This window comes from Coregonus lavaretus (assembly GCF_964263955.1).
Source record: "Coregonus lavaretus genome assembly, chromosome: 29".
Taxonomy (NCBI): Eukaryota; Metazoa; Chordata; class Actinopteri; order Salmoniformes; family Salmonidae; genus Coregonus; species Coregonus lavaretus.
This window is the reverse complement of record NC_140016.1, coordinates 9,221,379-9,244,021: the sequence shown is the minus strand read 5'-3', so window position 1 is coordinate 9,244,021 and position 22,643 is coordinate 9,221,379. Positions and strand designations below refer to the sequence as shown.

The window sequence follows — 22,643 nt, the reverse complement described above, 5'->3', positions numbered from 1 at the left end:
CCATATCCAGCATATTCTAACTCCATATCCACCATATTCTAACTCCATATATCCACCATATTCATACATTTTAACTCCATATCCAGCATATTCTAACTCCATATCCAGCATATTCTAACTCCATATCCAGCATATTCTAACTCCATATCCAGCATATTCTAACTCCATATCCACCATATTCTAACATTCTAAATCCATATATCCACCATATTCTAACTCCATATATCCACCATATTCATACATTTTAACTCCATATCCACCATATTCTAACTCCATAAATCCAGCATATTCTAACTCCATATCCAGCATATTCTAACTCCATATCCACCATATTCTAACTCCATATCCACCATATTCTAACTCCATATCCACCATATTCTAACTCCATATCCACCATATTCTAACTCTATATACACCATATTCTAACATTCTAACGCCATATCCACCATATTCTAACATCATATCCACCATATTCTAACTCCATATCCACCATATTCTAACTCCATATCCACCATATTCTAACTCCATATCCACCATATTCTAACTCCATATACCCACTATATTCTAAATCCATATATCTACCATATTCTAACAATTTATCCACCATATTCATACATTTTAACTCTATATCCACCATATTCTAACTCCATATCCACCATATTCTAACATTCTAACTCCATAAATCCACCATATTCTAAGTCCATATATCCACCATATTCTAACATTCTAACTCCATACATCCATTATATTGTAGCATTCTAACTCCATACATCCAGCATATTCTAACTCCATATATCCACCATATTTTAACTCCATATATCCACCATATCCTAACTCCATATCCACCATATTCTAACTCCATATCCACCATATTCTAAATCCATATATCTACCATATTCTAAATCCACATATCCACCATATTCTAACTCCACATATCCACCATATTCTAACTCCATATCCACCATATTCTAACTCCATATCCACCATATTCTAACTCCTTATCCACCATATTCTAACTCCATATCCACCATATTCTAACTCCATATCCACCATATTCTAACTCCATATCCACCATATTCTAACATTCTAACTCCATAAATCCACCATATTCTAAGTCCATATATCCACCATATTCTAACATTCTAACTCCATACATCCACCATATTCTAACTCCATATCCACCATATTCTAACTCCATATCCACCATATTCTAACTCCATATCCACCATATTCTAACTCCATCTCCACCATATTCTAACTCCATCTCCACCATATTCTAACATTCTAACTCCATAAATCCACCATATTCTAAGTCCATATATCCACCATATTCTAACATTCTAACTCCATACATCCACCATATTCTAACTCCATATATCCACCATATTCTAACTCCATATATCCACCATATTCTAACTCCATATATCCACCATATCCTAACTCCATATCCACCATATCCTAACTCCATATCCACCATATCCTAACTCCATATCCACCATATCCTAACTCCATATATCTACCATATTCTAAATCCACATATCCACCATATTCTAACTCCATATCCACCATATCCTAACTCCATATCCACCAAATCCTAACTCCATATCCACCATATCCTAACTCCATATATCTACCATATTCTAAATCCACATATCCACCATATTCTAACTCCATATCCACCATATTCTAACTCCATATCCACCATATTCTAACTCCATATCCACCATATTCTAACTCCATATCCACCATATTCTAACTCCATATCCACCATATTCTAACATTCTAACTCTATACATCCAGCATATTCTAACTCCATACATCCAGCATATTCTAACTCCATATATCCACCATATTCTAACTCCATATATCCACCATATTCTAACTCCATATCCACCATATTCTAACATTCTAACTCCATAAATCCACCATATTCTAAGTCCATATATCCACCATATTCTAACATTCTAACTCCATACATCCATTATATTGTAACATTCTAACTCCATACATCCACCATATTCTAACTCCATATATCCACCATATTCTAACTCCATATATCCACCATATCCTAACTCCATATATCCACCATATCCTAACTCCATATCTCCACCATATCCTAACTCCATATCCACCATATCCTAACTCCATATATCTACCATATTCTAATTCCACATATCCACCATATTCTAACTCCATATCCACCATATTCTAACTCCATATCCACCATATTCTAACTCCATATCCACCATATTCTAACTCCATATCCACCATATTCTAACTCCATATCCACCATATTCTAACATTCTAACTCCATAATATTGTAACATTCTAACTCCATACATCCAGCATATTCTAACTCCATATATCCACCATATTCTAACTCCATATATCCACCATATCCTAACTCCATATATCCACCATATCCTAACTCCATATATCCACCATATCCTAACTCCATATATCCACCATATCCTAACTCCATATCCACCATATCCTAACACCATATATCCACCATATTCTAACTCCATATATCCACCATATCCTAACTCCATATCCACCATATCCTAACTCCATATCCACCATATCCTAACTCCATATCCACCATATCCTAACTCCATATATCTACCATATTCTAAATCCACATATCCACCATATTCTAACTCCATATCCACCATATCCTAACTCCATATCCACCAAATCCTAACTCCATATCCACCATATCCTAACTCCATATATCTACCATATTCTAAATCCACATATCCACCATATTCTAACTCCATATCCACCATATTCTAACTCCATATCCACCATATTCTAACTCCATATCCACCATATTCTAACTCCATATCCACCATATTCTAACTCCATATCCACCATATTCTAACATTCTAACTCTATACATCCAGCATATTCTAACTCCATACATCCAGCATATTCTAACTCCATATATCCACCATATTCTAACTCCATATATCCACCATATTCTAACTCCATATCCACCATATTCTAACATTCTAACTCCATAAATCCACCATATTCTAAGTCCATATATCCACCATATTCTAACATTCTAACTCCATACATCCATTATATTGTAACATTCTAACTCCATACATCCACCATATTCTAACTCCATATATCCACCATATTCTAACTCCATATATCCACCATATCCTAACTCCATATATCCACCATATCCTAACTCCATATCTCCACCATATCCTAACTCCATATCCACCATATCCTAACTCCATATATCTACCATATTCTAATTCCACATATCCACCATATTCTAACTCCATATCCACCATATTCTAACTCCATATCCACCATATTCTAACTCCATATCCACCATATTCTAACTCCATATCCACCATATTCTAACTCCATATCCACCATATTCTAACATTCTAACTCCATAATATTGTAACATTCTAACTCCATACATCCAGCATATTCTAACTCCATACATCCACCATATTCTAACTCCATATATCCACCATATTCTAACTCCATATATCCACCATATCCTAACTCCATATATCCACCATATCCTAACTCCATATCTCCACCATATCCTAACTCCATATCCACCATATCCTAACTCCATATATCTACCATATTCTAATTCCACATATCCACCATATTCTAACTCCATATCCACCATATTCTAACTCCATATCCACCATATTCTAACTCCATATCCACCATATTCTAACTCCATATCCACCATATTCTAACTCCATATCCACCATATTCTAACATTCTAACTCCATAATATTGTAACATTCTAACTCCATACATCCAGCATATTCTAACTCCATATATCCACCATATTCTAACTCCATATATCCACCATATCCTAACTCCATATATCCACCATATCCTAACTCCATATATCCACCATATCCTAACTCCATATATCCACCATATCCTAACTCCATATCCACCATATCCTAACTCCATATCCACCATATCCTAACTCCATATATCTACCATATTCTAAATCCACATATCCACCATATTCTAACTCCATATCCACCATATTCTAACTCCATATCCACCATATTCTAACTCCATATCCACCATATTCTAACTCCATATCCACCATATTCTAACTCCATATCCACCATATTCTAACATTCTAACTCCATAATATTGTAACATTCTAACTCCATACATCCAGCATATTCTAACTCCATATATCCACCATATTCTAACTCCATATATCCACCATATCCTAACTCCATATATCCACCATATCCTAACTCCATATCCTAACTCCATATATCTACCATATTCTAAATCCACATATCCACCATATTCTAACTCCATATCCACCATATTCTAACTCCATATCCACCATATTCTAACTCCATATCCACCATATTCTAACTCCATATCCACCATATTCTAACATTCTAAATCCATATATTCACCATATTCTAAGTCCATATATCCACCATATTCTAACATTCTAACTCCATACATCCACCATATTCTAACTCCATACATCCACCATATTCTAACTCCATATCCACCATATTCTAACTCCATATCCACCATATTCTAACTCCATATCCACCATATTCTAACTCCATATCCACCATATTCTAACTCCATATCCACCATATTCTAACTCCATCTCCACCATATTCTAACTCCATCTCCACCATATTCTAACATTCTAACTCCATAAATCCACCATATTCTAAGTCCATATATCCACCATATTCTAACATTCTAACTCCATACATCCACCATATTCTAACTCCATATATCCACCATATTCTAACTCCATATATCCACCATATTCTAACTCCATATATCCACCATATCCTAACTCCATATCCACCATATCCTAACTCCATATCCACCATATCCTAACTCCATATATCTACCATATTCTAAATCCACATATCCACCATATTCTAACTCCATATCCACCATATCCTAACTCCATATCCACCAAATCCTAACTCCATATCCACCATATCCTAACTCCATATATCTACCATATTCTAAATCCACATATCCACCATATTCTAACTCCATATCCACCATATTCTAACTCCATATCCACCATATTCTAACTCCATATCCACCATATTCTAACTCCATATCCACCATATTCTAACTCCATATCCACCATATTCTAACATTCTAACTCTATACATCCAGCATATTCTAACTCCATACATCCAGCATATTCTAACTCCATATATCCACCATATTCTAACTCCATATATCCACCATATTCTAACTCCATATCCACCATATTCTAACATTCTAACTCCATAAATCCACCATATTCTAAGTCCATATATCCACCATATTCTAACATTCTAACTCCATACAGCCATTATATTGTAACATTCTAACTCCATACATCCACCATATTCTAACTCCATATATCCACCATATTCTAACTCCATATATCCACCATATCCTAACTCCATATATCCACCATATCCTAACTCCATATCTCCACCATATCCTAACTTCATATCCACCATATCCTAACTCCATATATCTACCATATTCTAATTCCACATATCCACCATATTCTAACTCCATATCCACCATATTCTAACTCCATATCCACCATATTCTAACTCCATATCCACCATATTCTAACTCCATATCCACCATATTCTAACTCCATATCCACCATATTCTAACATTCTAACTCCATAATATTGTAACATTCTAACTCCATACATCCAGCATATTCTAACTCCATATATCCACCATATTCTAACTCCATATATCCACCATATCCTAACTCCATATATCCACCATATCCTAACTCCATATCCACCATATCCTAACTCCATATATCTACCATATTCTAAATCCACATATCCACCATATTCTAACTCCATATCCACCATATTCTAACTCCATATCCACCATATTCTAACTCCATATCCACCATATTCTAACTCCATATCCACCATATTCTAACTCCATATCCACCATATTCTAACATTCTAACTCCATAATATTGTAACATTCTAACTCCATACATCCAGCATATTCTAACTCCATATATCCACCATATTCTAACTCCATATATCCACCATATCCTAACTCCATATATCCACCATATCCTAACTCCATATCCACCATATCCTAACTCCATATCCACCATATCCTAACTCCATATCCACCATATTCTAAATTCATATATCCACCATATTCTAACTCCATATAACCACCATATTCTAACTCCATATAACCACCATATTCTAACATTCTAACTCCATAAATCCACCATATTCTAAGTCCAAATATCCACCATATTCTAACATTCTAACTCCATACATCCATTATATTGTAACATTCTAACTCCATACATCCACCATATTCTAACTCCATATATCCACCATATTCTAACTCCATATATCCACCATATCCTAACTCCATATATCCACCATATCCTAACTCCATATCTTAACTCCATATATCTACCATATTCTAAATCCACATATCCACCATATTCTAACTCCATATCCACCATATTCTAACTCCATATCCACCATATTCTAACTCCATATCCACCATATTCTAACTCCATATCCACCATATTCTAACTCCATATCCACCATATTCTAACTCCATATCCACCATATTCTAACATTCTAACTCCATAATATTGTAACATTCTAACTCCATACATCCACCATATTCTAACTCCATATATCCACCATATTCTAACTCCATATATCCACCATATCCTAACTCCATATAACCACCATATTCTAACTCCATATAACCACCATATTCTAACATTCTAAATCCATATATTCACCATATTCTAACTCCATATCCACCATATTCTAACTCCATATCCACCATATTCTAACTCCATATCCACTATATTTCAACAATTGTAGCTGTTCTGTGATGTACGGAGGAGAATGAGAGTTGAGATGAGCAGCAGAACCATCAAAGCATCCAGAGAACTCTGACTTAACAGCCAACCGATTGCGAGACATGATCAGAGAGGGGAAATAAGTGCATAAATCAGGGTGGATCGACTGGCCTATATTACCATAGTGACAAACTCCTTCTGATGAGCAGTCTGAGTCTTAGCTATAAAACATGTCTTCAGAGATGGGATGCGACAAAACGTAACCCAAATGTTTAATTCATGGTGGTGGAGAGAATGGAGAGTGGAGCAGAGATGAAAGTGCAGGCATAGCGGTACTTTAACAGGTAGGTGTGTGTGTGAGAGATTGAGCAGGTTAAGACAGAAGAGTATTGCTCTGTACTCCCACCACTCAGAGGACTCAGTCTTTAGTACGGCTGTGCTTCCTCTACTCTGCAGGATACGTCATTCAACATCAAAGATGATTATCTCTTACGAGTATTGCGTACAACCACACTTGTGTTGGTACTAGTGTAGGTGCACCGATTTGAGCTAAGCAGCCATTTTACCAACCGGTCAGAATTACGTGACATCAACTTCTATCTCTACATAGAAAATGTGCCATTACTAGATGTTCAGCTAATATTTTCTCATTGTTTGTGGAGTATTCCAGAATACCAGGGCCTATATTCACAAAGCATCTCAGAGTAAGAGTGCTGATCTAGGATCAGGTCCCCCCCTGACCATATAATCATATTCATTATTTTCTAAAAGATCAAACTGATTCAAGAACAGCACTCTTATTCTGAGACACTTCGTGAATATAGGCCCAGGGTGTTTTTGCATACTGTGTGAAACAGAGAAACCCACCTTTCAAGGAATCCTGTTCAGCCCTCATAATGTCAATCAGACTGTTCTCCAGAGAGTGCATGCTGAAGCCATCAAAGGAACGGGTTCTCTCCTGCTGAGAGACACACAGACAGACAGGGAACACGAGATGATTGTGGACTAAAGAAAAAAAAAAAAAGAAGACTGAGCACGCCCCCATTCTCATCGACAGGGCTGTAGTGGAACAGGTTGAGAGCTTCAAGTTCCTTGGTGTCCACATCACCAACAAACTATCATGGTCCAAACACACCAAGACAGTCGTGAAGAGGGCACGACAAAGCTTATTCCCCCTCAGGAGATTGAAAAGATTTGGCATGGGTCCTCAGATCCTCAAAAAGTTCTACAGCTGCACCATCGAGAGCATCCTGACTGGTTGCATCACCGCCTGGGATAGCAACTGCTCGGTCTCCGACCGCAAGGCACTACAGAGGGTAGTGCGTACGGCCCGGTACATCACTGGGGCCAAGCTTCCTGCCATCCAGGACCTCCATACCAGGCGGTGTCAGAGGAAGGCCCTAAAAATTGTCAAAGACTCCAGCCACCCTAGTCATAGACTGTTCTCTCTGCTACCGCACGGCAAGCGGTACCAGAGCGCCAAGTCTAGGTCCAAAAGGCTTCTTAACAGCTTTTACCCCAAAGCCATAAGACTCCTGAACAGCTAATCATGGCTACCCGGGCTATTTGCACTGCCCCCCCACCCCCACCCCATCTTTTTACCCTGCTGCTACTCTGTTTATTATCTATTCATAGTCACTTTAACTCTACCCACATGTACATATTACCTCAACTAACCGGTGCCCCCGCACATTGACTCTGTACCGGTACCCCCTGTATACAGCCTCCCTACTGTTATTTTATTTTACTGCTGCTCTTTAATTATTTGCTATTTTACTTAACACTTTTCTTTTCTTAAAAACGGCATTGTTGGTTAAGGGCTTGTAAGTAAGCATTTCACTAAGGTCTACACCTGTTGTATTCGGCGCATGTGGCAAATAAAATGTGATGATTAGCCTGCAGTGTTCTATCTAAGAACAGGAAAACAGAACCATTCTGACTCTAGAACCTGGAGGTGGTATGTTCTAATCTAGATCCTTGACAGAGTTTTGCTCTGATAATAGATGACAACTGTGTTGTCCTGGTACTTTAGATCCTCTAAACAGTTACACGTCCATGGAGACGATCTGTGGGGACGCTTATCAAATAAAATACCACCAAAATCTATGTATCTGATTCTACAGAGATATCTCCAGATGTAGGCCATCTACTTCTTTTGTATCACATGCCCCTGTCTCTGTAGATAGACAATGAACGCTTTTCAAATAATCCCTTCCTTGAAGTAATCACTGATCTGTGTGTGACTGGAAAGCTAAAGCTAGATTTACACACTACTGCTTTAGCCAATCCAGGTCATGACAGATCTGCGATTACTTCAAGAAGAAAAGATGCATGCCTTCTTTATGTATTCAAACAGAAAAGCCTACAGAAGTGAGCTGACAGTATGTCAACATTTGTCATACAGGTGTTGTGGCATCTAACGCGCTGCATCTCTAACAAGGACAGAAGACTGAGGTTTCCATCCCAAATGGCACCCTATTCCCTATATATAGTGCACTCATTTAGACCGGGCTCTGGTTAAAAGTAGTGCACTATACTATACACTATACTGAATATTGTGCCATTTGGGACATACACATTACCGGATTAGGCCTCTCCATGTCATATGCTTCCCACCACATTCATAGATCTATAAGACTACATCTCCAATAATAAGTAGTTACTTACACGTGAGTTTCATCATTTAGATGGCCTGATTGTCATTGATGTTATCAGATGCTCTATTTACTAGACTCTAGTAACTAGATCATATTTGCTCTTATTATTTACTTTGATGTGTACTGTATTGCGCATATCAGAACATATAATTTGGCTCTGATAATTGTATCGAAAATGCCTTTTCAAGGCTACACGTGTCGGTTTTAACAATATAGAAGGATGTTTGAACTTCACTTTCATTGTCCTATAAGAGTGGATGAATATATTTTCCCCTCTACAGTTTGCTCCTCTGTACTCACCTGGAAAGGGAAGTTGTCAGTGCGACTCATGCTGTCCTCCATCCAAGCCTTGTGGTTGAACCCAGAGTTGTTACGAAGATACTTCTGAGAGGGAATCTGGAAGACAGGAAAATATGATATAGGACTGTACCATGTAGTACATGTGGGATAGTACCATGTGATTGTACCATTGAAGTGCATGACAGACACTTTCTATTAAGGCTCAATAGACAACAGCATTAGCTGGATTACAGCCTGTAGGCGTGAATAAATGATATTATAACCAACTAAATCAAGCACAATGAGTTTGGCAAAACATTGAAATGAAAGAAAATCATTGACTAGTTAATTGTAGGCCATTATATGATTATGGTTAAGCTACTCATCAGTCTGAAGCCTTTGGGACATCCAGTCTTGGCAGGTATGATGTGCGCAGTATATCTAGCACGCACAGTGCCAGCTTGTTTGACGGGAGGTGTGCAGTATATCTAGCACGCACAGTGCCAGCTTGTTTGACGGGAGGTGTGCAGTATATCTAGCACGCACAGTGCCGGCTAGTTTGACGGGAGGTGTGCAGTATATCCAGCTAGTACAGTGCCAACTTGTTTGACGGGAGGTGTGCAGTATATCTAGCTAGTACAGTGCCAGCTTGTTTGACGGGAGGTGTGCAGTATATCTAGCTAGTACAGTGCCAGCTTGTTTGACGGGAGGTGTGCAGTATATCTAGCTAGCACAGTGCCAGCTTGTTTGACGGGAGGTGTGCAGTATATCTAGCTAGTACAGTGCCAGCTTGTTTGACGGGAGGTGTGCAGTATATCTAGCACGCACAGTGCCAGCTTGTTTGACGGGAGGTGTGCAGTATATCTAGCTAGTACAGTGCCAGCTTGTTTGACGGGAGGTGTGCAGTATATCTAGCTAGTACAGTGCCAGCTTGTTTGACGGGAGGTGTGCAGTATATCTAGCTAGCACAGTGCCAGCTTGTTTGACGGGAGGTGTGCAGTATATCTAGCTAGTACAGTGCCAACTTGTTTGACGGGAGGTGCGCAGTATATCTAGCTAGTACAGTGCCAGGTTGTTCGACGGGAGGTGCGCAGTATATTTAGCTAGTACAGTGCCAACTTGTTCGACGGGAGGTGCACAGTATATCTAGCACGCACAGTGCCAGCTTGTTTGACGGGAGGTGCGCAGTATATCTAGCACGCACAGTGCAGTATATCTAGCTGGCACAGTACCAGCATGTTAGATGTGAGTGTGCAGTATATCTAGCTAGTACAGTGCCAGCTTGTTCGACGGGAAGTGCACAGTATATCTAGCTAGAACAGTGCCAGCTTGTTCGACGGGAGGTGCGCAGTATATCTAGCTAGTACAGTGCCAGCTTGGTCGACGGGAGGTGCGCAGTTTATCTAGCTAGCACAGTGCCAGGTTGTTCGACGGGAGGTGCGCAGTATATCTAGCTAGTACAGTGCCAGCTTGTTCGACGGGAAGTGCACAGTATATCTAGCTAGAACAGTGCCAGCTTGTTCGACGGGAGGTGCGCAGTATATCTAGCTAGCACAGTGCCAGCTTGTTCGACAGGAGGTGCGCAGTATATCTAGCACGCACAGTGCAGTATATCTAGCTGGCACAGTACCAGCATGTTAGATGTGAGTGTGCAGTATATCTAGCTAGAAGAGTACCTGGTTGTTGGGGAAAGACTTCTTTAGTGGTGAGATGGAGTTGAGGGCCGTCACCCCTCCGTTGAGGCCCCTGCGGTACTCTCGGACCCCCTGTGACCCTCCCCAGCCACCGTACCCCCCTCCCCCAGGGCTCCAGGAGGTGGAGGTGGGTGTGGAGGGGGCAGGGCTCTGGTAGCTGCCCCAAGGGGAGGGGGGCTTGGACTGGGCCGGGGCCAGGTGGGGCAGCTGGGTGAAAGCTCCAGAGCGGTGGGGGTGAGGAGGGAAGGAGGGCTGGGGAGGGTGGGGGGAGGCTGGGGAGCGGCGGTGCTGAGGGGGGACCCCCTGGTTGTGGGGGTGGTAGTGGTGGGGGTGGGGAGAAGGGTGGTGCTGGGAGACAGGGCCGATCTGGGGGGAGAAGCTGCCCCCCGCCCCTCCGAAGCCGGGCCCCGTGTGGTGGGAGAAGTTCTGGAACAGCATCGGGGGTCCGTTACCGTTGGAACCAGCCGGGCCGAAGAACCCACCCCCAACGTCCTCACTGACCACAGGGGAGGGGTTGGAGGGTACGGTCGGGGACCAGTTGTTGAAGGAGGTCAGGGAGGAAGTGGTGGTGGTGGACTGGGCTCCAGACATCCCCATCCCCAGGTTGTCCTGGTAGTCAAACCCCCCCAGCACCGGAGGAGAGTCCATCCCACCCCTAAGCTTCTCCTTCCCACCACTGCTCTCCAACGAGCCCTTCTCCATGGAGCCGTCCTCGGGTAGGGTCCCATCTAGCTCCCCTAGGCCACCTCCGGCATCTTGCTGCCCAGGGGAGAGGGCCTGCGGCTGGGCCTGGGCCTTCTCCTGCAGGTCCAGGGCTTTGGCCTTGTCGGAGTCAAGGATCTCATCCTGCATGTTACTGTGGGGTGCTACGGAGGGGAACAGCCAGGCGCTACCTCCTCCATTGGTGGCCGAGGTGCTGTTGATGAATGAGGGGGGGCTGGGGGGGTGGTTGAGGTGGGAGGGCTGGGGTTGGAGGTGAGGGGGGATCCTCACGGGGAAAGCAGATTTGTTGCCACTGCCGTTATTCTTCACCAGGACTCCGAAGCCGTAGTCGTCCATTTATGAACCCGGGGTAAAGCCGATGTTTCCTCCTCAACTTGGTTCTTCTTATCTCAGTGTTTTCTAGGCCTATTTCCTACTGTATAACATGGGGAAGGAGAGGTGTGAGGGAGAGAGGGGGAGGGAAGGGTGATGTAGGGGAAAGAGTGGGTGGGGGGGTTACATGGGGAGAGGGGGGATACATGGGGGGGTTGAGGACATAAATACAAAAGCTGTCACATCACAATTTGAGCCTACAGGCCTTCCAAAACAACACCAGCCTCGCCAACAGCAGTGACTTTGCCGCAACTGCAGCCTGTTAGTCCTGTGATGTAACTCAATGAGATTAAATCATTGACTGGTTCAACCACGGTAGGCCAAGTCTACATGATAAAATAACACAGACTAAGCATAGCAGTAGCACTAACAGGCCACAACAGAAAACACCCGAGCTAACCTGCGTAGGTTAGCTGCGGTAGAAGCACATATCACCAGCCAGGCAGGCTGGCTACGCTGTTAGTTGACGTTTCACTTCCCAAAGGTCGTTATGTGGCTAGCAAGCTAACAGCTGCTGCGTTGGGGTCCATGTGCCCTGTCAGTCAAACATTGCGATTATCAGTGTTGGTCTATATGCGGTCTATATGCAGTGTACTGTGTATCTATGCCCGCGCGTTATAATGAAGGTAAATACACCAACACCTACCGAATATCTAGATTTTTTTTTCTGCAATGACCTCCTCCTCCTCCGACCATTTAAAGAAAATGCTGATGACGTCTCTTGTCTGTTCTGAATCTAGAGTAGCCTAGTTCCCTGTATAAATGCCGCTAGACTAAGGTAATAGCCGACAAGCTACCACAGTCGATACATTGTAGCCGATCTAGCGAGCAATCGACGCAGATAAGCAGCAATGTCGATGAGAAATTAAACAACGTATCCTAAAATTCCACCGACAGCGATACACGGACAGGATCTGCGGTAATATTGGTATTAAATGGTGTGTGTATCTTTAAACGACCTCGTCGGTTTCGTGTCCTGTGAGTTCAATGTCATAGCTTAGCACCAATCGTTGTCATCATAATTTAGCAATTCCAAACTACGGGTATAAACTTGAGTGCAATTCTCTGGTACGACATTACATTTATGAAACTGATTCTAGATCGTGCATTATGTACCTCTAAATTGTCGTCATGTCCTTATGGTTCCTAGATGTTGCCATATTTCAGCTTTTTTCCATTTTCTGCATTTCCAAGTCAGCGGGTGCTAATGGTCTCTTCTAGTCGATGACAGCTGGGCCAGTTGGTAGACACTTCCGGCTCATAACGCCGCCCCCTCCACCAACTCCCATCCACAGACTACAAGGGTTTCCCTCTGCGGCCTCGCCCCTTTCCACCGATTAATGGCGTTTAATTGGATATGTGCGAGGAAGCCACACCCATCTCACGCCTTTTCAATGAAATGGCACATGCGTTCAAGACGTTCTCCGCCCAAATAAGGATGTCGAGAAATTCATGGGTGGGAGTTGCATGTACAAGCAAATAAATGTGAGGAAATCAAACTAGATGTATTTTATACATTCAATACTCACTGCATTTAAAAATCTAGTCAGTCAAGGCTTCTGTATGCTATGGGGGGGGGGTGGGGAGGGGGGGGGGGGAGAAAACGCAAGATAAGAGGCCAATCTTGCGCTAGCACATTTGGTTCCTTGGAAGTTGTGGTAACATCCGTTTTTGGTTTATCATTGGTTCTGGGAACGAAAGCCATACGTTTCCTGACTGGTAAAACTGTTTAAAAAAAATAAAAAAGTTCTGAGAACTGAAGTGAAGATTTCACCTGCTCTGGGCACATTCATTTTTAGGTTGCAGGGAGGTTCTGAGAACGTCTTACTATGGTTTCCTGAAAGTTTTCATTAACTAATGAGAATGGAAATTATAGGTTATTTGAAGGTAATGAAATAATGTTCTGTGAACAAGTTTCATGAAGACTATTAATAAAACTGCTAGCTTAGGTTAACTGTTTTGAACTCCAACCACAGATAGGACACATGGCAATAAATGTGCTTACATGCGGACCACAACGCCCGCGTTGCGTGAGCGAGTGTTGCAAAATAAATTGTACACATACACTACCGGTCAAAAGTTTTAGAAAACCTACTCATTCAAGGGTTTTTCTTTATTTTTACTATTTTCTACATTGTAGAATAATAGTGAAGACATCAAAACTATGAAATAGCACATATGGAATCATGTCGTAAACAAAAAAGTGTTAAACAAATCTAAATATATTTGAGATTTGAGATTCTTCAAATAGCCACCCTAGCCTTGATGACAGCTTTGCACACTCTTGGCATTCTCTCAACCAGCTTCACCTGGAATGCTTTTCCAACTGTCTTGAAGGAGTTCCCACATATGCTTAGCACTTGTTGGCTGCTTTTCCTTCACTCTGCTGTCCGACTCATCCCAAACCATCTCAATTTGGTTGAGGTCGGGGAATTGTGGAGGCCAGGTCATCTGATGCAGCACTCCATCACTCTCCTTCTTGGTAAAATACCCTTAAACATCCTGGAGGTGTGTTGGGTCATTTATTTGAGCTGCAATTTCTGAGGCTGGTAACTTTAATGAACTTATCCTCTGCAGAAGAGGTAACTCTGGGTCTTCCATTCCTGTGGCGGTCCTCATGAGAGCCAGTTTCATCATAGCACTTGATGGTTTTTGCGACTGCACTTGAAGAAACGTTCAAAGTTCTTGACATTTTCCGCATTGACTGACCTTCATGTCTTAAAGTAATGATGGACTGTTGTTTCTATTTTCTTATTTGACCTGTTCTTGCCATAATATGGACTTGGTCTTTTACCAAATAGGGCTATCTTCTGTATATGCCAAGAGTGTGCAAAGCTGACATCAAGGCAAAGGGTGGCTATTTGAAGAATCTCAAATATAAAATATGTTTTGATTTGTTTAACACTTTTTTGGTCACTACATGATTCCATATGTGTTAATTCATAGTTTTGATGTCTTCACAATTATTCTACAATGTAGAAAATAGTAAATATAAAGGAAAAACCCTTGAGTAGGTGTTCTAAAACTTTTGACCGGTAGTGTACATGTCATTCAATCATTTCATCCAAACTGTTCACGGGCGTCTGCGTAGCCAGGCGCTAAAATAGAACTTGGTTCAATTTTTTACGCATGACGCGCTGCAAGTCCCGCCTCTCCCATCTCCTCATTGGTTTTTAGGAACATATACCCATGTGGGTGATTGAAAGATGAACTGAGGTCCACACTCCAGTCCAGTTGGTGGTGGTAATGCACCTTAAAGTTGGTTGCCAACCGCCATATAAAGTCCACAGAACAAGAAGAAGACTGAAGGAGGAGGAGGAGGCCCATGGGAGGGTTGGTTTTGGGAAAATGGCAGAAGCGGATGTTCTGTTTGAATCGGAGTGGAGATGACAGTGAGAAGAATTGGATTACAGTGGACATAAGAGAAGTAAAGTGGTAGTGGAAACTAATAAATCCAAACCTAGTTCTGAGTCTTTTTTTGGTTGGAATAAGGGTTTTGGATCGATGTTGCTGCCTGGGAGATCCGTTTGAAGTTCAAATTGTGTATGCGTTGGATGAGAATAAGGAGAAGTGGGCTTATTTAGTTTTTTTAGTTTTTGTGGAACAGAAGGAGTGTGCTTTGCGCCTCAAGAAGTTGTCGGATTGGAATTGTCGTGTGTGGATCTTCGAAGCAGGGTGCCTATCAAGGGTGTTATCTTTGGGGTGGCGCAAAGGATATACAGTGCATTCGGAAAGTTTTCAGACCCTTTGACTCTTTCCACACTTTGTTTACGTTACAGCCTTATTCTGAAATGGATTACAACAAAAAAATCCCTCATCAATCTACACACAATACCCAATAATGACAAAGTGAAAACAGGTTTTTAGAAATGTTTGATATATTGTTTTACAAATAAAAAACAGAAATACCTTACTTAAATAAGTATTCAGACCCTTTGCTATGAGACTCGAAATTTAGCTCAGGTGCATCCTGTTTCCGTTGATCATCCTTAAGATGTTTCAACAACTTGATTGGAGTCCACCTGTTGTAAATTCAATTGATTGGACATGATTTGGAAAGGCACAAACCTGTCTATATAAGATCCCACAGTTGACAGTGCATGTCAGAGCAAAAACCAAGCCATGAGGTCGAAGGAATTGTCCGTAGAGCTCTGAGACAGGATTGTGTCGAGGGACACAGATCTGGGGAAGGGTACCAAAAAATGTCTGCAGCATTGAAGGTCCCCAAGAACACAGTGGCCTCCATCATTCTTAAATGGAAGAAGTTTGGAACCACCAAGACACCTCCTAGAGCGGCCTCCATCATTCTTTCTTTTGTATTTTACCCCCTTTTTCGATCTTGTCTCATCGCTGCAACTCTCCAACGGGCTCGGGAGGCGAAGTTCGAGTCATGCGTCCTCCGAAACATGACGTGCCAAACCGCACTTCATAACACCCGCCCGCTTAACCTGGAAGCCAGCTGCACCAATGTGTCAGAGGAAACACCGTTCACCTGATGACCGAGGTCAGCCTGCAGGTGCCCGACCCGCCACAGGTAGCCACTAGAGCGCGATGAGCCAAGGAAAGCCCTCCCGGCCAAACCCTCCCCTAACCCGGACGACGCCCTATGGGACTCCCGATCACGGCCGGTTGTGATACAGCCCGGCATCAAAACCGGGTCTAGCACTGCAATGCAATGCCTTAGACCGCTGCGCCACTCGGGAGGCCCCAGCCTCCATCATTCTTAAATGGAAGAAGTTTGGAACCACCAAGACTCTTCCTAGAGCTGGCCGCCCAGCCAAACTGAGCAATCGGGGGAGAAGGGCCTTGGTCAGGGAGGTGACGCTCTCACAGAGCTCAAGAGTTCCTCTGTGGAGATGGGAGAACCTTCCAGAAGGACAACCATCTCTGCAGCACTCCACCAATCAGGCCTTTATGGTAGAGTGGCCAGACGGAAGCCACACTTCAGTAAAAGGCACATAACAGCTCGCTTGGAGTTTAAAGGACTCTCAGACCATGAGAAACAAGATTCTCTGGTCTGATGAAACCAAGATTGAACTCTTTGGTCTGAATACCAAGAGTCACGTCTGGAGGAAACCTGGCACCATCCCTACGGTGGAAATAGTCAGGGTAACCAATTGATTAGCATTCAGGAGTCTTATGGCTTGGGGGTAGAAGCTGATAAGATGCCTTTTGGACCTAGACTTGGCGCTCCAGTACCGCTTGCCATGTGGTAGCAGAGAGAACAGTCTATGAGTAGGGTGGCTGGAGTCTTTGACAATTTTTAAGGCCTTCCTCTGACACCGCCTGGTATTGAGGTCCTGGATGGCAGGAAGCTTGGCCCCAGTGATGTACTGGTTCTTACGCACTACCCTCTGTAGTGCCTTGTGGTCAGAGGCCAATCAGTTGCCATAACAGGCAGTGATGCAACCAGTCAGGATGCTCTCGATGGTGCAGTTGTATACATTTTTGAGGATCTGAGGACCCATGCCAAATCTTTTCAATCTCCTGAGGGGGAATAGGCTTTGTCGTGCCCTCTTGACGACTGTCTTGGTGTGTTTGATAGTTTGTTGGTGATGTGGATAGTTTGTTGGTGATGTGGACACCAAGGAACTTGAAGCTCTCAACCTGCTCCACTACAGCCCCGTCGATTAGAATGGGGCCGTGGTTGGTCCTCTTTTTCCTGTAGTTCACAATCTGCAGAATGGGAGAAACTCCCCAAATACAGGTGTTTCAAGCTTGTTGTGTCATACCCAAGAAGACTCGAGGCTGTAATTGCTGCCAAAGGTGCTTCAAAAAAGTACTGAGTAAAGGGTCTGAATAATTACAGTGGGGAAAAAAAGTATTTAGTCAGCCACCAATTGTGCAAGTTCTCCCACTTAAAAAGATGAGAGAGGCCTGTAATTTTCATCATAGGTACACGTCAACTATGACAGACAAATTGAGAATTTTCTTTCCAGAAAATCACATTGTAGGATCTTTAATGAATTTATTTGCAAATTATGGTGGAAAATAAGTATTTGGTCACCTACAAACAAGCAAGATTTCTGGCTCTCACAGACCTGTAACTTCTTCTTTAAGAGGCTCCTCTGTCCTCCACTCGTTACCTGTATTAATGGCACCTGTTTGAACTTGTTATCAGTATAAAAGACACCTGTCCACAACCTCAAACAGTCACACTCCAAACTCCACTATGGCCAAGACCAAAGAGCTGTCAAAGGACACCAGAAACAAAATTGTAGACCTGCACCAGGCTGGGAAGACTGAATCTGCAAAAGGTAAGCAGCTTGGTTTGAAGAAATCAACTGTGGGAGCAATTATTAGGAAATGGAAGACATACAAGACCACTGATAATCTCCCTCGATCTGGGGCTTCACGCAAGATCTCACCCCGTGGGGTCAAAATGATCACAAGAACGGTGAGCAAAAATCCCAGAACCACACGGTGGGACCTAGTGAATGACCTGCAGAGAGCTGGGACCAAAGTAACAAAGCCTACCATCAGTAACACACTACGCCGCCAGGGACTCAAATCCTGCAGTGCCAGACGTGTCCCCCTGCTTAAGCCAGTACATGTCCAGGCCCGTCTGAAGTTTGCTAGAGTGCATTTGGATGATCCAGAAGAGGATTGGGACCAGAAGAGGATTGGGAGAATGTCATATGGTCAGATGAAACCAAAATAGAACTTTTTGGTAAAAACTCAACTCGTCGTGTTTGGAGGACAAAGAATGCTGAGTTGCATCCAAAGAACACCATACATACTGTGAAGCATGGGGGTGGAAACATCATGCTTTGGGTCTATTTTTCTGCAAAGGGACCAGGACGACTGATCCGTGTAAAGGAAAGAATGAATCGTGAGATTTTGAGTGAAAACCTCCTTCCATCAGCAAGGGCTTTGAAGATGAAACGTGGCTGGGTCTTTCAGCATGACAATGATCCCAAACACACCGTCCGGGCAACGAAGGAGTGGCTTCGTAAGAAGCATTTCAAGGTCCTGGAGTGGCCTAGCCAGTCTCCAGATCTCAACCCCATAGAAAATCTTACTGGCCTCTCTCATCTCTTTTTAAGTGGGAGAACTTGCACAATTGGTGGCTGACTAAATACTTTTTTTCCCCAGTGTATGTAAATGTCATTTTTCAGTAAAAAAAAATCTATAAATTATGAAAAGATCAGGCATGGCCAATTACTGGGCGTGGCCAACACACCTGAACACACTTAATAAGATAGAGAATATAGAGAGTTTTGTTGATGCTGAGAACGGAATGTAAACGTTTTTAAATAACATTCTTAGAACAAAGTTTTCTTGTGGTTTTTATGGAACGTTTTCTTAACGTTCTCTGAACAATTTGAGAACTTTACTTTAAATAGAACAATGAGGAAACCTGTAGGAAACGTTATGCTGAAGTACTGAAATTCCCAAAGAAGAACGTTGTTTCTTAACGTTCTCGGAACAATGTGAGAACATGACTTTAAATTGAACCATGACCAAACCTGTAGGAAATGTTATGCTGAAGTACTGAAATTCCCACAGAAGAATGTTGTTTCTTAACGTTCTCTGAACTATTTGAGAACATTCCCAATGTCAAACCAGTTGGAGAACGTTCCTAGAACATTACCAAAATTGAAATGGAATCTAACCATGTTTGAACTTTAAGGAAACGTTCTGTTAAAGTACTGAAATACCAAGAAAATAATATTATTTTGTCAAGTTCCTTAAATATGCTGAGAATGTTCCAAAGCCAAGCAACTATCCTGCACCATTCCCAGAAAGTTGTGGGAAGGTTGTATGCAAAATAACCACAGGACAACCACGCTCTCACCAAGCTCCAAGAAACATATGGTTCTCAGAACGTTATGTGCTAGCTGGGGATCTTCTTTGATAAGTCTTGACTCTGGAACATACAGTGCATTGGGAAAGCATTCAGACCCCTTGATTTTTTCCCACATTTTGTTACGTTACAGCCTTATTCTAAAATGGATTAAATAGTTTTTTCCCCCTAAATAATCTACCCACAATACCCCATAATGACAAAGCAAAAACGGTTTTTTTGAAAATCATCCACACAGCATGATGTTGCCACAACCATGCTTCACCGTAGGGATGGTGCCAGATTCCCTCTAGAAGTGACGCTTGGCATTCAGGCCAAAAAGTTCAATATTAGTTTCATCAGACCAGAGAATCTCGTTTCGCATGGTCTGAGAGTCCTTTAGCTGCATTTGGGCAAACTCCAAGCGGGCTGTCATGTGCCTTTTACTGAGGAGTGGCTTCCGTCTGGCCACTCTACCATAAAGGCCTGATTGGTGGAGTGCTGCAGAGATGGTTGTCCTTCTGGAAGGTTCTCCCATCTCCACAGAGGAACTCTGGAGCTCTGTCAGAGTGACCATCGGGTTCTTGGTCACCTCCCTGACCAAGGCCCTTCTCCCCCGATTGCTCAGTTTGGCCGGGCGGCCAGCTCTAGGAAGAGTCTTGGTGGTTCCAAACTTCTTCCATTTAAGAATGATGGAGGCCACTGTGTTCTTGGGGACCTTCAATGCTGCAGAAATGTGTTGGTACCCTTCCCCAGATCTGTGCCTCGACACAATCCTGTCATGCACTGGCAACTATGGGACCTTATATAGACAGGTGTGTGCCTTTCCAAAACATGTCCAATCAATTGAATTTACCACAAGTGGACTCCAATGAAGTTGCAGAAACATCTCAAGAATGATAAATGGAAACAGGATGCACCTGAGCTCAATTTCGAGTCTCATAGCAAAGGGTCTGAATACTTATGTAAATAAGGTATTTCTGTTTTTTATTTGTAATAAATGTGTCAAAATGTCTAAAAACCTGTTTTCGCTTTGTTATTATGGGGTATTGTGTGTAGATTGATACGGAATTTTATTTTATTTGATCAATTTTAGAATAAGGCTGTAACATAACAAAATGTGGAAAAAGGGAAGGGGTCTGAATACTTTCTGAATGCACTGTACATTAATCAGTTATTTATCCCTTTAAGATTAATCAGAAAGCATCAGAGAGAGTGTGTGTGTTGGGCAGCTCCAGGCTGCACAGTGCACTCTGCTGCATAGCAATCTCATAAAAATAAGCTGCTGCTATTTTCAGCTGGCAATCGAGCTTTACGGCTTGATTAATCTCGCCTTGATCAGATCTGAACCTCACTGTTAAGTAGAGAACCCCCCCCCACCCTCTCTCTCTCTCTCTCTCTCTCTCTCAATTCAATTTCAATTTAAGGGCTTTATTGGCATGGGAAACGTATGTTAACATTGCCAAAGCAAGTGAAGTAGATAGTAAACAAAAGCGAAAAAACAATAAATATTAACAGTAAACATTACACTCAGAAGTTCCAAAAGAATAAAGACATTTCAAATATCATATTATGTATATATAGTGTTGTAACAATGTGCAAATAGTTAAAGTACAAATGTGAAAATAAATAAACATAAATATGTGTTGTATTTACAATTGTGTTTGTTGTTCACTGGTTGCCCTTTTCTTGTGGCAACAGGTCACAAATCTTGCAGCTGTGATGGCACACTGTGGTTTTTCACCCAGTAGATAAGGGAGTTTATCAAAATTGGGTTTGTTTTCGAATTCTTTGTGGATCGCTGTAATCTGAGGGAAATATGGAGGTCAGGAAGTGCAGCTCAGTTTCCACCATTTTGTGGGCAGTGTGCACATAGCCTCTCTTCTCTTGAGAGCCAGGTCTGCCTACGGCGGCCTTTCTCAAAAGCAAGGCTATGCTCACTGAATCTGTACATAGTCAAAGCTTTCCTTAAGTTTGGGTCAGTCACAGTGGTCAGGTATTCTGCCACTGTGTACTCTCTGTTTAGGGCCAAATAGCATTCTAGTTTGCTCAGTTTTTTTGTTTGTTCTTTCCAATATGTCAAGTAATTCTCTTTTTGTTTTCTCATGATTTGGTTGGGTCTAATTGTGTTCTTGTTGTTGTTGTTGTTGTTGTTGTCCTGGGGCTCTGTGGGGTTTGTTTGTGTTTGTTAACAGAACCCCAGGACCAGCTTACTTAGGGGACTCTTCTCCAAGTTCATCTCTCTGTAGGTGATG

General features: G+C 42.1%; 1 protein-coding gene across 4 annotated transcripts; it reads right to left on the bottom strand.

Annotated features, from left to right (window-relative positions):
- Positions 1 to 7,550: 7,550 nt before the first annotated feature.
- LOC311104875 (cytoplasmic polyadenylation element-binding protein 4-like) lies at positions 7,551 to 13,822 on the bottom strand. Of its 4 annotated transcripts, none has more exons than XM_084146838.1 (4): positions 13,719 to 13,822; positions 11,490 to 12,645; positions 9,835 to 9,930; positions 7,551 to 7,838 (listed from the first exon to the last, which is right to left on the bottom strand). In XM_084146838.1, exons 2-4 carry the CDS (start codon positions 12,564 to 12,566, stop codon positions 7,650 to 7,652), a joined length of 1,362 nt encoding a protein of 453 aa, XP_084002964.1. In that variant the 5' UTR covers positions 12,567 to 12,645; positions 13,719 to 13,822; the 3' UTR covers positions 7,551 to 7,649. The 4 variants fall into 4 exon arrangements, with proteins under 4 accessions (XP_084002964.1, XP_084002967.1, XP_084002966.1 ...); XM_084146841.1 differs by having other exon boundaries at positions 7,551 to 7,835; XM_084146840.1 differs by having other exon boundaries at positions 11,490 to 12,642.
- Between the last annotated feature and the right edge of the window lie 8,821 nt (positions 13,823 to 22,643).

What these genes read in the sequence shown, in the direction of transcription:
- LOC311104875 (XM_084146838.1), bottom strand. Translation starts at nt 12,566, where the DNA reads ATGGACGACTACGGCTTCGGAGTCCTGGTGAAGAATAACGGCAGTGGC. An exon ending in AGTCTTTCCCCAACAACCAG is followed by an intron (nt 9,931 to 11,489) that starts GTACTCTTCTAG and finishes CCTGTCTTCCAG; the next exon opens with ATTCCCTCTCAGAAGTATCT. An exon ending in CTGACAACTTCCCTTTCCAG is followed by an intron (nt 7,839 to 9,834) that starts GTGAGTACAGAG and finishes TGTGTCTCTCAG; the next exon opens with CAGGAGAGAACCCGTTCCTT.